We start from the raw sequence: 13329 nt of genomic DNA on the forward strand, positions 1-13329 counted from the left end.
GTCTGCCCAACCGTGGATGTGGGAGCCATGCGTCGGGGTCGTTTTCTGCTAATAAGCAGCTTTCCCGTGGGACTTTACATACCTGATTTTGATATTCTGCTCTTTAGCCTTTAGATACTTTAAAATGGGAAATTATCCTTAACTCCCTCAGCCTCAAACCAGCAAAACACACCAAGAGAAACACAAAAACGACTTTTTTTTGTTGTTGTTTAAAAAACTTGCTTTCTTTTTCCATAGCAAACAGTCAGCCCTATTTATAACACATCAAACTTACGCCATCCTCGCATTCAAAACAGTTGCCTGCAGTAGAATGAAAACCTTATCCCTCCAGACGCTGGTCTATCAAAGCCTTCCTCTTCCTCCCCACCACCCTCTGCCTCTCAACAGAAAGTTCCCTTCCAGAAATAAAAAAACCCCACAGATGAGCAAACAGAGAAGCAGCTCTACCCTGGCTCCCTTCACCAGGAAAGAGCAAGTCCAGTGGAAAAAGCCAGCCCACAAAATAATTAAAAAAGGTGCTGTAAATGTTTTGAACCCCAGATGAAGAGGGCTGGAGTCCAACACACGGCCTGGTAGAGACACGTAGAAGAAAGTTAAGGAAAACCAGGGCTAACCGGGATCGCTCGTGCCCGGTTTCAGTCGTGCCCAGTGGCACAGATCTATGGGCTGCTCCAGAAAAGCTAAATAAAGCCATCGCCACGGCTCCAGCTCAGCAAGGCGTGACTCCCTGGCATTAACTGTAATTTTCGGTCGTCTTCACCCGTGGCTTTATCATCACAGTGTAAGAGGCAGCTGGGCGGTCACAGCTCCACGGAGCCAACGTGACAATTTACTCTGTTGCTGCGTGTGTATTTAAGCTTTAAAATAGATGGGTAGTAAACGGGTTTAGTCACTCGGCTGCAGTCAGCGGGGCTTGGGAATGGCAGGGCTGCAGAGCCCCAAAAAAGCCTCCTCGAAACACGCTGTGTTTCTAACAGCGTGCTCGGGAGAGGCAGGAGCTCAGCGGTGCCAGAAACCCCCTGGAAAACACCCGGGGGTCCTCCCCGAGCACCCCGCACGTCCCTGCCACCGCAGAGGCTCCTTGCAGAACCAGCTCGTACTGGGAGGTGTCTCAAAGCCGGTGGCAATCCCCTGCAGATGTCTGAGCTCTGATGTGCCGCCTGTCCGCGCCAACGCAAAGCGTCTCATTAAAAGTTAATTGTCACCTTCCTGGCGTAATCCTTGGAAACGAGGCAAGACTGGAAGGTGCTGGTCCGACAGCAGACACCGGTTGGGATCCAGAGCGTGCGTACGTCGTGTCGAGGACTCACCATTTCGGGTACGTCTCCAGCTCCCGGCCACAAAAGCACACGGGGCTGGGAACTGGGAAGAGACAACCGGCCAGTTCCCGGGGAGCAGCGGCAGCGGCTGCAAACCCACCGAGAGCTTTAATGCTGCGCACACCCCTTTTCTCCCCAGCCAGCCTGCAGTTCTGTCTGTTCACGTCAGCTTTGTAGATCTGACTGTATTCTGCCTCCTTAGAGGCTTTTAAGCTTTTTTTTTTTTTTTTTTTTTAATTAAAAATGGAAGGCATCCTCTCCTAAGGAAGGGTGCTGCCGAGAGGCAGCAGACACCCCAGTTCAAGGAGAGATCGGCACGCCCACAGCAAAGCGCACGCTAATCTGAGCAACTTCTGACCTACTTTAAGGAGAAGAAAACAGATCTAAGCATTTATTGTGCGGAATAGGGGATGAACAATTACCACTAGCCTTGTAACGAAGGGGAAGGCACGTTCCCTAGCAGATCCCCGTGCTCCGGATAGCTGGGGCATCGGAGGCACCCAGCAGCTCCGCGGTCCTCGCGAGGCTGAGCGCCGTTGCACCCACTGCGCTTTCTCACCCCAAAAGCTGCCACTTGAAGGAGAGAAGACCCGACAAGTGCTAAAGAGGAAAGAGTACGAGAGGAAGCGATTTGCCTACTGTCAAGAGCAGGTTAACAGCAGAGCTAAAAACGGAAGGTGGATGTGAGTTGGCAGACACCGTCTCGCTATTTCTCACATCCCCGTTGGGCTGTGGGGCAAACCAGAGAAGGAGGAACGGCAGCCGAAGCTCTCGCCCTCCGAGCAAGACCTCTAACGTCAGCCCTACTATTGATCCAACCTGTCTTGGGGCACCTGACTGCTCCACTGGCCACCTACGTTGTCTGATCTCCCTGCTAAATAGCTCACAGGAGCATTTGTACTCTGTTATCCAACCTTCAATCTTCTCCTGAACTTCCTTTCACTTATTTTTCCTGTTCCCATCTTTCACGAAGAGGGCCAGTCCCGTCAAAGGCTCGCCACCCAAGCACCAGCGATGTACTCGTGCAAAGGCACGTAGAGGTGCTCCGCTGCCTCCAGACACGTGCACCAGGAAAACGTGTCTAGAAACAAACCGAGCTTTCCACCCCCTCACCATCTGAGATGGGATCTAGCCGCTCTCCACCCAACGCCGGAGGAATTGCCTTGATTTTGAGCAGGAAGGTCAGCCCAGAACAATGAAGAGCTCCTTCCCTTCCCTCCCGACGAGGCAGAAAGCCTTCAAAGTGACCTCAGGTTGTAATCTTATCATGTAGAAACTGCAAAGAGCGAGCTGCCGCCTGCAAAGACAGCTTTCTAGAAAGCCACCTGTCAAATCACCTACTCAAAGCGCTATCGAATGACTCATCTCCATCCAGCAGATGGGCTCAGAGGAATGAGGACAGCATGAATTAAAAAAAAAAAACGTAACTTAAGAAGCAGCAGCCAGCGGGTCACGCTCGCAGAGCTCGGGCCAGAGAAGGGCATAGATATGCACTGCAATGCAGCCGCTCCCGGTTTGCTCGGGGGATTCGGCTTTTCCTCGTCTGTAGCGTGACAGTATTTAAAATCCCGGTTGCGATCCCTCTTTACGATGCTCTGTGCTCATCTCGGTGCTCTCCGAGCTAACTCTTCCAGCAGGAGAAAGACGGTGCCTCCTTTCCTCCCCGAGCAGAAGCCAACTGCTCAGCTTGCCCTGGCTAATGCCAAGCCAGGGACGGGCCAGCCTGCCAAAAGGGCACGACGCTGCCTTAAAAGCAGACTCACCCCAGAGGAGAAAGGTTCCAACATGCAGCTCTCACCGCAGGGAGACACTTGAAATGTTCTTGCTGCGGGGAAGGGGGCACCTCCCGACAGTCAGCAACAGCCATTTGCATCATAGATATTTTCTCCTATTATTAGTTACTTCTCGCATGCTCTGTACCCAATGAGACATAATTTCTCTTCAGCTGGAAAAAAAAATAGATATATAATCGGGTCGAGTTAACAGGGAAAACAAAAACACATAAGGAAAAAAGCAGCAGCTTGCCTCTCTCCCCCAGCAATGCCCTTCTCACCCATTTGCAATGACTACAGCAATTCAGAGGAAGTCCACTAAACCGAGGGGAAACGTGGAATATTTGCCTTGCATCCAGATTTCCTGCCCAACCTCCCTACGTCCTATCTCGGAAGAGCCTCAGTGAATCACAGCCTGACTTTTGCAAAGCTGCTGAGCCATCATTCCTCAGCAACTCCACCCGACCTTTGCAGACCCAGGGGAAAAAGGCAAGCGGCTCCTGGCATTTGAGACTTGGAGCCGCTCATTAGATGTGATGTAAAAGTACAAAGCACTAGAAGTGCCTCCTAGTAATTGCAACCATCGGTTTCCTCTTCTGCAAAGCTTCAGGAGTCCGGTCCTTCGGTCAGCGTACCAAGGATCAGCCCCAACCGTCTGCCTGCACGCTGCTCCTAGGGATTTCACAAAAAGCAAGGGGAAAAAAAAGGAACAGGAGGGCTTACGACACCTGTACATCTCTGGGAAAAACACCACGGCCGCAGGACAGCTTGCAAAAAAGCAGCAGACGGGATTTCTGCTCCCCATGCAAACCAAGACAGATGAAAAAACACCTCCCCGGGGCGCATGACACTAACCGGCATCACCCAGCGAAAAATCGTGAACAGCAACAGAGCCTGGAGCCTATCAAGAAACTGGGAAGGAGGCAGAAGAACGTCCGGATTTGCAGCGTGATGAGACCAAGCCAGGCTGACGGGACACGTAGAGCAATTACCTAAAAAGTTTAGTCACGGCTGCATTCAGTTTTGGGTGGCAGACAGCGTTAATGAGTTCAGGGAAGAGTCAAGGTGAGTTCCCAGGCAGGTTTACGGACACAAGGGAGATCAAAAAAAGATGCTGAGCTCAGGCAGGAGCTCAGCTCCACCAAAGGGAAGGCAAAACCCCTCTTCCTGGCTCGGAGGGGGCAGAGGGAGCCCCACGCAGAGCACGTTTAACACGGACAGCGTTGGCCAAGTGAAAACTCCAGCACGGGCTTAGCGATATCTCAGCGTACACAAACATCAAAGAGGGAGAGAAATAATTGAGAACACTATAAACACGCGTTTTCCTTGTTAATTTGAATACTAGGAAAAGCTTAGTGGCTATCAGACCAGAGCACAGCATCCTAAGGAAAAGGAGAGTGGGAACGAGGGAACAGATGTCCGCAAGACTGCCGGGAGCAATCCGGCAACGGGTGTCGGACAGGATCAAACTCCTGCTCCTACATCGGTTCCTCCAAGAGCTCCGCGCAGGGCCTCCCCACATCCAGGTACTCTCTCATGCGTCCAGCCCATGCAAGACGATGCATCATTTTTCTTGCTGCGCATCATGAACGCTTGCTAAAAGTCGTTTCAGAATGGTTTAAATGTGAAAAAATCCCTCCCAGCACCTTGCTTTCACTCTGCAGATGATGCTATCGATGGATCGCTATCTCCTTTCTGCCCTGCAGCCAGAGCAATAGGTGTACCAGAAATTCTGGTAGATAACATTTAGATTATGTTACGCCTGTCAAGCACAAAAGCGCGGACTCCCTTGGTCTTTAAAATTCATCCAAGCCAATTAGGAGGAGCTTTGCTGCGAGAACAGCTACGCCAACATCTGGCGCTCCGGATTTGTGCCTGCCCAGTGCCCCCCAAGTCCACCCAAAACCACGGGCACAGCCACGCGTCAGCAGCAACCAAGATGTTTTTTAAATGCTCCACCACGGAGCTATACAGTGAAGAAAATCAGGGGGGGAACCCTTTTGGCAAGACCAGCGCCTTCTTACGCAGTGGATTTGCTTTGTACGTAGAGAATCGTTTACCATTTTTCTGCCTTTTTCGTCACGGAGGTGGCAAGATTAAGTTTAAATATAGCTAGTCCTGTAAAGCCAAAACCAATTTGGTCAAGAAATTGGTTAAGAAATTATCACTGATGAATAAAGTCTGGGCCAACAAGAAGATACAGCCTGGTTTTCAAGCTCTAGGATGAATTATGAAGCGTTTTCTCGATTAGAAAAAGCCCTTTAAAGCTTTAATCATGCAAATTTTATCTTCTGTCTGAAAGACAGAATTTCATTATGGAGATGCATTTAACTTTTTTTTTTTTTGAGCAGAAAAGCAATCTAATTAGTGACAGTATCATGAACTTTATTAATAGCCAGTTAATATGAGATAGGAAGATTCTAAAATTCCCAGTGGCTTTAAAATAAAAAAAAAAGACTAGTTCTATTAATAAGGTATCGGCAACAAAGCTAATTACACACGCCATGGGCTAGGAGGCTTTTCTCGGAAGCAAGAGCAGCCCAGATTCCCTCTTGATGGACTCTCCATCGGCTGCAAGAGGGGCAGCAGGGCAGGTCCAGGACCTCGGGGGGACCGTGCGTGTCCCCCGGGACAGCCCCAGCGCGGTGGGGCCGCGCTCCGGCAGGCTGAAGAGCTCGCCAGCACCCCCAGCAAACCCACCCCCAGCAACGGGTGGTGGATCACGGGTGGTGGATCACGGGTGGTGGATCACGGGTGGTACGTCAGCACGGTCGGCGTACTCGGCACTGGTGAGGCCGCACCTCGAACGCTGTGTTGTTTTGGGCCCCTCACCACAAGAGAGACATTGAGGGGCTGGAGCGTGTCCAGAGAAGGGCAACGGAGCTGGGGAAGGGTCTGGAGCACAAGGCTGATGGGGAGCGGCTGAGGGACCTGGGGTTGTTCAGCCTGGAGAAAAGGAGGCTGAGGGGAGACCTCATCGCTCTCTACAACTGCCTGAAAGGAGGGGGTAGAGAGGTGGGGTCGGTCTCTTCTCCCAGGTCACAAGTGACAGGACGAGAGGAAATGGCCTCAAGTTGCACCAGGGGAGGTTTAGACTGGATATGAGGAAATTTTACTGCACTGAAAGGGTTATCAAGCACTGGAACAGGCTGCCCAGGGAAGGGGTTGAGTCGCCATCCCTGGAGGTATTTAAAAGCCGTTTGGATGAGGTGCTTAGGGACATGGTGTGGTGGTGGGCTTGGTAGGGTTAGGTTTTCGGTTGGACTCGATGGTCTTAAAGGTCTTTTCCAACCTCTATGATTCCGTATATCAGCAAACCCACATCCAGCGGTGAAACCACGCAGCCGCTGGAGAGGATCCCAAGAGCGGCTTGTTTATCCCTCCAGCTTGGGCCAAACACGGCCCTTTCCCGTCAACAGGAACTTGTTTCTGAAAGCCATGGGATCGCTGACTAAAGGGATGGGGGGGGCCAAGGGGAAGAGGAAAAGGAAACCTTTTAAAAAAATGTAATTATCACTTTTATAATCACAGCGAGAGGCCAAGAGGGGCTGAATCTTGCACTAAGTCACGTCACACGACAGCTTACGAAAAGAGAAGCTAAGCGATGCTGCGGGGCTTTCCCAGCCTGACGAGCCCGGATTCTTCCCCGTCCGCTTCGGCTCGGCACAGACTCCCCTGCTCCCCGGGGGAAGGCTGGGACAGAGCCACGGCAGTGGGGACACAGCTCAGGAGGGAGCAGATCTGCAGGAAAAGTCACCCCCGTTGACAGGAGCTCCAGCTCCAGGCCCCTGACTTCACAGCTCAGGCTGATGATTTAATCAGCGCAATTAAAAAGATGGAAAGGACCACAAGCGCAGCCCTCTGCAACGCGGGAGTCTTATGAAACAGCATCAGCGTCTAGATGCATCGCTGAGTTTCCATGCGAATGAGTTCAGCCGGCGTTACAAACCCGAGACCTTCTGGATTACGGATTTATTTTATTTCTGGTCTTTTCTGTAAGTTCGGCATCCTGGTTTGGGAACAGCGCAAACCAGCAGCCTTCTCCGGAAGGGACAGCAGCATCGATGCAGGCTGCAGCAGGCTCAGGTCTTGTCATAACCCCTCACACCCCACTGCACACAAATTCCCCCCCCCCGAGGGGCTCTGAGCCCGTCCGTAATTTTGATTTTTACGTTGGTATTTCTGCAGTCTCGGGCAGGAGGAGCTGCCCTGCTCCCAGCATGGGCTGCCGTCCCTCCAGTTTTACCACCCAGGGCTTGGATAGGGCTGCGAGCCCTGGCAAAAGGCACTGGCATATGTAGGGATGGGGGAGAGAAGGAACAAAACAAAAAAAAAAAAAAAAAAAGAGTGCTAAAGAAATGAATCAGCTTTTACAAGCCAGCCTGCCTGATCTCATCCCTGTTTTGCTCTTTCCCAGGAGGAAAGTACTGGCAGGGAGAAGAGGGAGGAAGGATTTCCTTCCACCGCGCGCAGAAACCATCCCCCTCGGCACCGTCCACTTTCAACAGTTCACCCATAACCTGTGAAAACAGATAGTTAGATAAATAGATAATTTTAGACAGAAAGCCCTGAGGCAGGCAGGCAGGCAGGCATCACCACGCAGAGCGAGATGACGACGAGGAATCAGCGCTCCTAATGCCGCACGATCCGCCCCAGCCCTGAGTCACGTATCCTTCCTGCGTCCCAGATTCCCCCAGCTGCAAACGCAGGATCACACTTTCCCTCTTTGACATTAGAAACGAGGAGGGGAGTAAACGGAGCAGGGTGCGGAGAGCTGGAGTTTTCCACCTCTGTTTTCTGTCTTTGCCTTCCAAGAATCTGAGTTCTCGTTACTATTGGAGCCCGATGGCTGTGAAAGCAATCTTAAAAGGAAATAAAAAATGCCACATTAAAGTAACTGATGCAGAGACACAAGCCGTCCCCTGCCTGCGACTCCAGACAGGCTGAACAATACCGAGAAAAGCTGAAAACAGCTCCGTGACGGGGCTGCTCAGCTCAGCTCCGACAATGATTAACCAGCTGAACAACGTCGCCGTGCCAGGCGTTTCATCGACGACAAATCATGCAAGAAAAGGAGAGGGAGTTAATATGAAAATATCCTGCGCGCAGTCATTTTAGCTAGACGAGACAGCAGGCATCTCTGCCAGTATTCAGTCATCATCATCACCGCCTAGGCTAGAAGCGGCACGCGCTGAGGTCTAGTCCCCTTCCCTCGGAGGTTTGCCGAAAGCAGAGTACGTGCGTCCTCCTCCGCTTTTTCACCTGCCGTACGTGGATCTGCAAACACACGCATCACCGAAACACCCATCTCCGGTGACGGCAAACTGCTCCGGGCTCCAGGGTGTCAGGCGAGGATGACGGCTACTGCCGAATACGACTCCCTCCCGGACGGACCCCGGCCGGCAAGCTGAGCAGGCGGGACGTCACACTGCGCTTGAGCAAATCCGGCCTTCCTCCAGCCTCAGGAGCAGATTAATATTGAAAGATAAACTAGGGAGGCTGCAGGGCACTCCAGCCCAGGTTAATATTAATAGAGCAAACCCCAGGTGCTGTGGGAGGGGAGGTCAGGCTGGCAGGAATCAGCAAAACCCCTTGACTCCCCAGTCCAAATTCCCATTTATAGATAAGGAACTTAGAGCCCGACACTGCCAACGACCTCCCCCAGGCATTACCTGCTCGCCGTGCCGTTGCGGCACCCGGTCCTCATTCTGCCTTCGTCATCAAAGCGCAGCCACCGCTGCGGCAGAAAAGCCGAGGAGCGACCTGTTCCCAGCACCTCCTCCTGCTCCTCGGACCCTGCCGCTGAGGGACGGGCTGACTTGCTTGCCGGTGGCACGGCACGGGCGTGCAAGATTCACCGGAACAGCTCAAAAAGAACACGTAAGCCCAAAATAGCACCTCAACCCCCCCTCGGGTGCCTGGTTCCTCCATTGGCAGCTCTGGGTGTTCTCCTGGGTGCTCTCAGCCACCAGCAAGCTCTTCCCCAGGATTTCACCCAGGGACGGGGCAGGCAGCCCTGCCCAACTGCTGCCTGCGCACGCTCGCGCCTCTCGGCTCAGCTTTCTGGGAAAGCAGAAAAGCCACCGCACAGAGCGTTTCAGGTCCACTCTTGGCTTTACTAATTGCTGGAGGATTGAAGACAAGTCAGCATGAAGTTCTCATGCCACTGCGGAGCAGAGCCCGGCCTGTCTCAGGGGGCTGTGTCCCCACTTTAATGTCTCTGGGCACTGGCACTGTCCTAAGAGCTTCCACTCGCATCCACTGGCCAAAAAGCCGCAGCAGGTGAAGATCTAATAGATCTAGATGATCCTAGATAGAAGGAATAAATTTTTTACGATGAGGGTGGTGAGACACTGGCCCATGTTGCCCAGAGAGGTGGTTGATGCCCCGTCCCTGGAAACATTCAAGGTCAGGTTGGACGGGGCTCTGAGCAACCTGCTCTGGTTGAAGATGGCCCTGCTCATGGCAGGGGGTTGGACTAGGTGACCTGTAAAGGTCCCTTCCAACCCAAACCATCCTATGAGTCTACGATCTCTCTGCCGCTGCGACAACCGCCCTGCAGCACGGTCGGCAGCGGGAGCACGACCCTCTGCTCTCCCGGCTCCGCAGTTCCTCTCCGGTTTAAACCACGGTTTAAACCACCGTTCCTCTCACGGTTTAAACTCTGGCAGCGGCGAGTTGGAGCAAAAACGCGCAGACGAACTCGGGGTGTGTCGGTCTCCACCAGAGCGGGAGCAAGCTAGAGCTGGAGGGCAGGCACAATCAAAACCATCTGCGGCAAGACAGGGCACCGACAGACAAACTCCGGCCAGGGAAAGGGGCCTCGTGGGTTTGGTTTTCCATAGGGAAGGTTATCCTGCACGCTGGGCTTCTCGTTTCTCTTCCAGCGAGAGATCCTGTGCTGCACAGCGCATCTGTGATGTCCCGAGAAACCCACCGCCCAGCCGCGTCCAGAGCAAAGGCTGCGAGCGGAAAGGCATCTCATGCCTACAAGAGAAAGCCCCAGAGAGCCATATGCTAGAAGGACTGATTTAACCTCAAAAAAAATAAAAATAAAGGTAGCTGTTAAAAGGTATCATCTGGGAAAGGGAGGAAAAACCAAATTTGAAAGCATGGCACAAAGCCACCGCAGAAAGAACCTCACCCAAAGAGAAAGAAAGGAAATCCCAATCCAGCACGAGCAAAAGCAAATGACCATGAAGGCCAAAAAAAAAAAAGGGGGGGGGGGGGGGAAACGCCATCCCTGCCGGCCGACTGCGCTCCATCCCTGTCACCGGCCGGCCCCTGTGCAGCACACCTAGGAGCGGATTCCTCTGCACCTGAGCAGATGCCGTCGCGTCGCAGCACCTGGGCACCAAGCCGCAGGGAAGTAAGCTCTTAGGACTCGTTAACAACCGGCCGGAAAGCGTACATCGCCGACGTACGGAGCTGGGGAACCACGCGGTCCTTCTGGGCTGAAACGGCTGTCGGAGCCTACAGAGCACATCCCGGGCTCTCGGGCCAGGCAGAAAGCAAGCGGTAGGTATTCACGTTCAAAAATATCTTTGGAAGTCTTGAGAGCGGTCATCAAACTCGGGAAAAAGCGTGCTTGTCAAGGGCTCGCTAGTTTTAATTGGCACTCACCTCTCCTCCTGTCAGAAAAACGGCTTTTGTACTTTGCATGAGGAGGAGGAGGTTGCTGGTCTGTGTCTCGGGCCAGGACTTGCCAGGCAACAGCAGGGCATGAGCCGCTGCTTGCCACCCCGGTTCCTAAGCCCAGGCAGGCCTAGCAGGGTTTAGGCTTGGACGACACAGGCTTTGGGAGCGTGTTAATCCTGTTCAGGATGACAGCTGAATGATATACCTAGGTGGTATACCAATGATATACTAGGTATTCATGAATGAATACCAGGCTGGTTTAAAGAAAAAGCAACGCCTCCTTCCCTCGCTCACCCTCGCTCGGGCTGAGCCCGCTCCCCGAGCCGAACCGCTGGCGTACGAAACCGCGTCTTGCGTCCCCAGAAGGGCCCTGCTCTACCTGAAACGACAGTATTTGGCAAGCTCATTCTCGCCGTGCCTTGGTCACCTGCCGAGCCACGACTGCCCAGAGCGGAGCAGCCCGTCAGCCCTGCCTGGCAGAGAGGGACGCTCCCCGCATCCACGGGGCAGCAGCCAAAGCAGCCGCACCGGGAGCCACGGTGACACCGCACCGACGTGGGCGACAGATAAGGGCACCGCTCCCCGGAATAAACCCGTCCCCAACGAGCAGGCTGCGCTGCTTCTCCTGCCTCCACGCTGTCAGGCGGTGTATAATCCCAGGTAGGACAGTCCTGCTGTCACAGAGGGAGGGGACGCATTTACCACCACCGTATCACAACAGCATTGCCTCCACCCTAGGGCTTGTCCCTTCGAACCAGCGGCTGATAAACCCGCCGGTGCCAGGCAGGGCCGCTGCCCTACGTACAAGTAGCGACGAACCCACTTACACTCAATAAGCACCAGATTTTCCCAGGAACGGCACGGGCAGGCGCCCCGCTTGCGCAGCCTGCCCTATCCAGCGGTGAACGGCAAGTTTTGCAGGCTTTTAGGACTTAGACCGATCTGTATAAAAAGCAACTGGTGCGTACAAAGCCATTTCTACACCACAAGGTTCCTGCAAATTCCTGACTGGATGCTGACGGATCGAGGGCGGACGGCGCCGGGGATCAGCCGGTCTCACACCTGCAAGCAGGGGCTGCACCGGGACTTCCCACCCTGCTCCCAGCTCGCGACGCTGGAGCTCAAAGCTGCTGCTGTTGTTGTTTCTCCTCCTTCCTTTTGCGAGAATGTTTTCTACGGCTTTTTTTTTTTTTTTTTTTTTTTTTAAAAGAACATTTTGCTGTGAACTAGCAAAACCTGTTCTGGACGCACACATAGAACTGCTCACCATCTGCAGCATTTGCCAGCGTGACTTTTTTTTTTTTTTTGCAGGATACTATCTCGGCTCTCTCTTGCGTGTGGGCGCCCGGCTGCCTCACCCAGGGAAGACGTGGGCCAGCAGGAATCAGACGGCAGAAGCCCACGAGCCAAGCCCTGCTCCCTCGGAGGCTGAACCGGCCCCCTTGTCGTGCGGGGAGGCAGGGGGGATCCCAAACCTGCCGCTCCAGCGGTGCCGAGGTCCTTGCAGACCTTGGTCCTGGCTCCGTTTTCCTTCAATTAACAACAGACGTGGAACAAAACATAACATTTTAGGAAAGATCTTCCACATGTTTGGTTTTGGCAGCATCCAATAGCTTTAAGGGAGCCAAAAAATAACTAATCCTCCTCTCCTTCAGCCAAGGGGCGGCTGAGGAGTGGGACCGGTGGAGGGAAAGGGAAGGAGGGTGGAAAGGAAAGGGAGAGAAGGCAGAAAAATGGCTGAACTGGAACCAGTCACTCCCAGTTTCCAGATAAAGCATCTCCAAAGCGTAGATACCTGTGTCCCCGTCACCGGGGCACTGCAAAGGGGGTGGCAGCGCCTCCGAAAGAGGACTGCGTCCCTCCTGTCCCTGCAAAGCGAGTCGCTTCACTGATACCGGCGGAAAACCTCACACCAAACCCAGCTCCTTCGGATTAAATCAGCGCCCAAAACCCCGCGGCAACAAGAGCCGCGGAAGAACTCACGATGCAGGTGCAAATACACGGGACGCAATTGCGGATACACCTTATCTCCCGATTTAACGCACCACCCAGCGCAGTCCAAGCGCTCCAGCACGCGCACACAAGAGGTGAGCGGGCCACCAAGTCTGCGCGTTGGGCTAGTTACTTCTCCCTGGACAGCTGCGCCGGGTTTAATTTTTCCACAAGCAGCCAAAATGGTTCCTTTTAAGAAAAAAAAAAAAAGACACCTGTAACAAAAAAAAAAAACAAACCACAACCCACCACCAAAGACCACATATGATTTCACTTTACAACAAATCCTCCCAAGAAAGGCTTCATCAGGTGCTTTTAAAATGACGTTTTTAGACTTTAGAAACACGCTACTCCTGAGTCATCGATGAGCTTTCACCTCTAATTGCCCTGCGACACCACCACGGCACATCCACGCCAGCAAAATCCTCCTACGCCGAGTTTTCACCATAACCTTTCCCCGTGGAAGTCGTAAAAAACCCCCACGACGCAGGGGTTTGCGAGAAAGGGGGTGGGGGAACGACTGAAGGAATCCGTTCTTTTGCTTTGCTGTTTAAGCAAAACGCTTTTTCGTAAACACGGCCAAGAAAGGAGGCAACACACGTAGCAAA

General features: G+C 53.1%; 2 protein-coding genes across 8 annotated transcripts in view; both read right to left on the minus strand.

The window, feature by feature from the left end:
• Window positions 1-13329, minus strand: part of HNRNPM (heterogeneous nuclear ribonucleoprotein M) — a 115363-nt gene that overhangs the window by 76007 nt on the left and 26027 nt on the right. The gene's annotated exons all lie outside the window — the stretch shown is intronic.
• SH3GL1 (SH3 domain containing GRB2 like 1, endophilin A2) overlaps window positions 1-13329 on the minus strand; it is a 31492-nt gene that overhangs the window by 16498 nt on the left and 1665 nt on the right. Inside the window, exon 1 of one of the 6 annotated variants that reach the window (XM_075523891.1) lies at window positions 3083-3243. The exons of the other annotated variants lie outside the window; for them this stretch is intronic. Coding sequence (XP_075380006.1) covers window positions 3083-3106 — 24 coding nt within the window. The 5' untranslated portion in view covers window positions 3107-3243. Of the gene's footprint in view, window positions 1-3082; window positions 3244-13329 lie in introns of those variants that run through there. 6 annotated transcript variants of the gene reach the window in all.

Source organism: Mycteria americana, chromosome 24 (genome assembly GCF_035582795.1).
Source record: "Mycteria americana isolate JAX WOST 10 ecotype Jacksonville Zoo and Gardens chromosome 24, USCA_MyAme_1.0, whole genome shotgun sequence".
NCBI lineage: Eukaryota > Metazoa > Chordata > Aves > Ciconiiformes > Ciconiidae > Mycteria > Mycteria americana.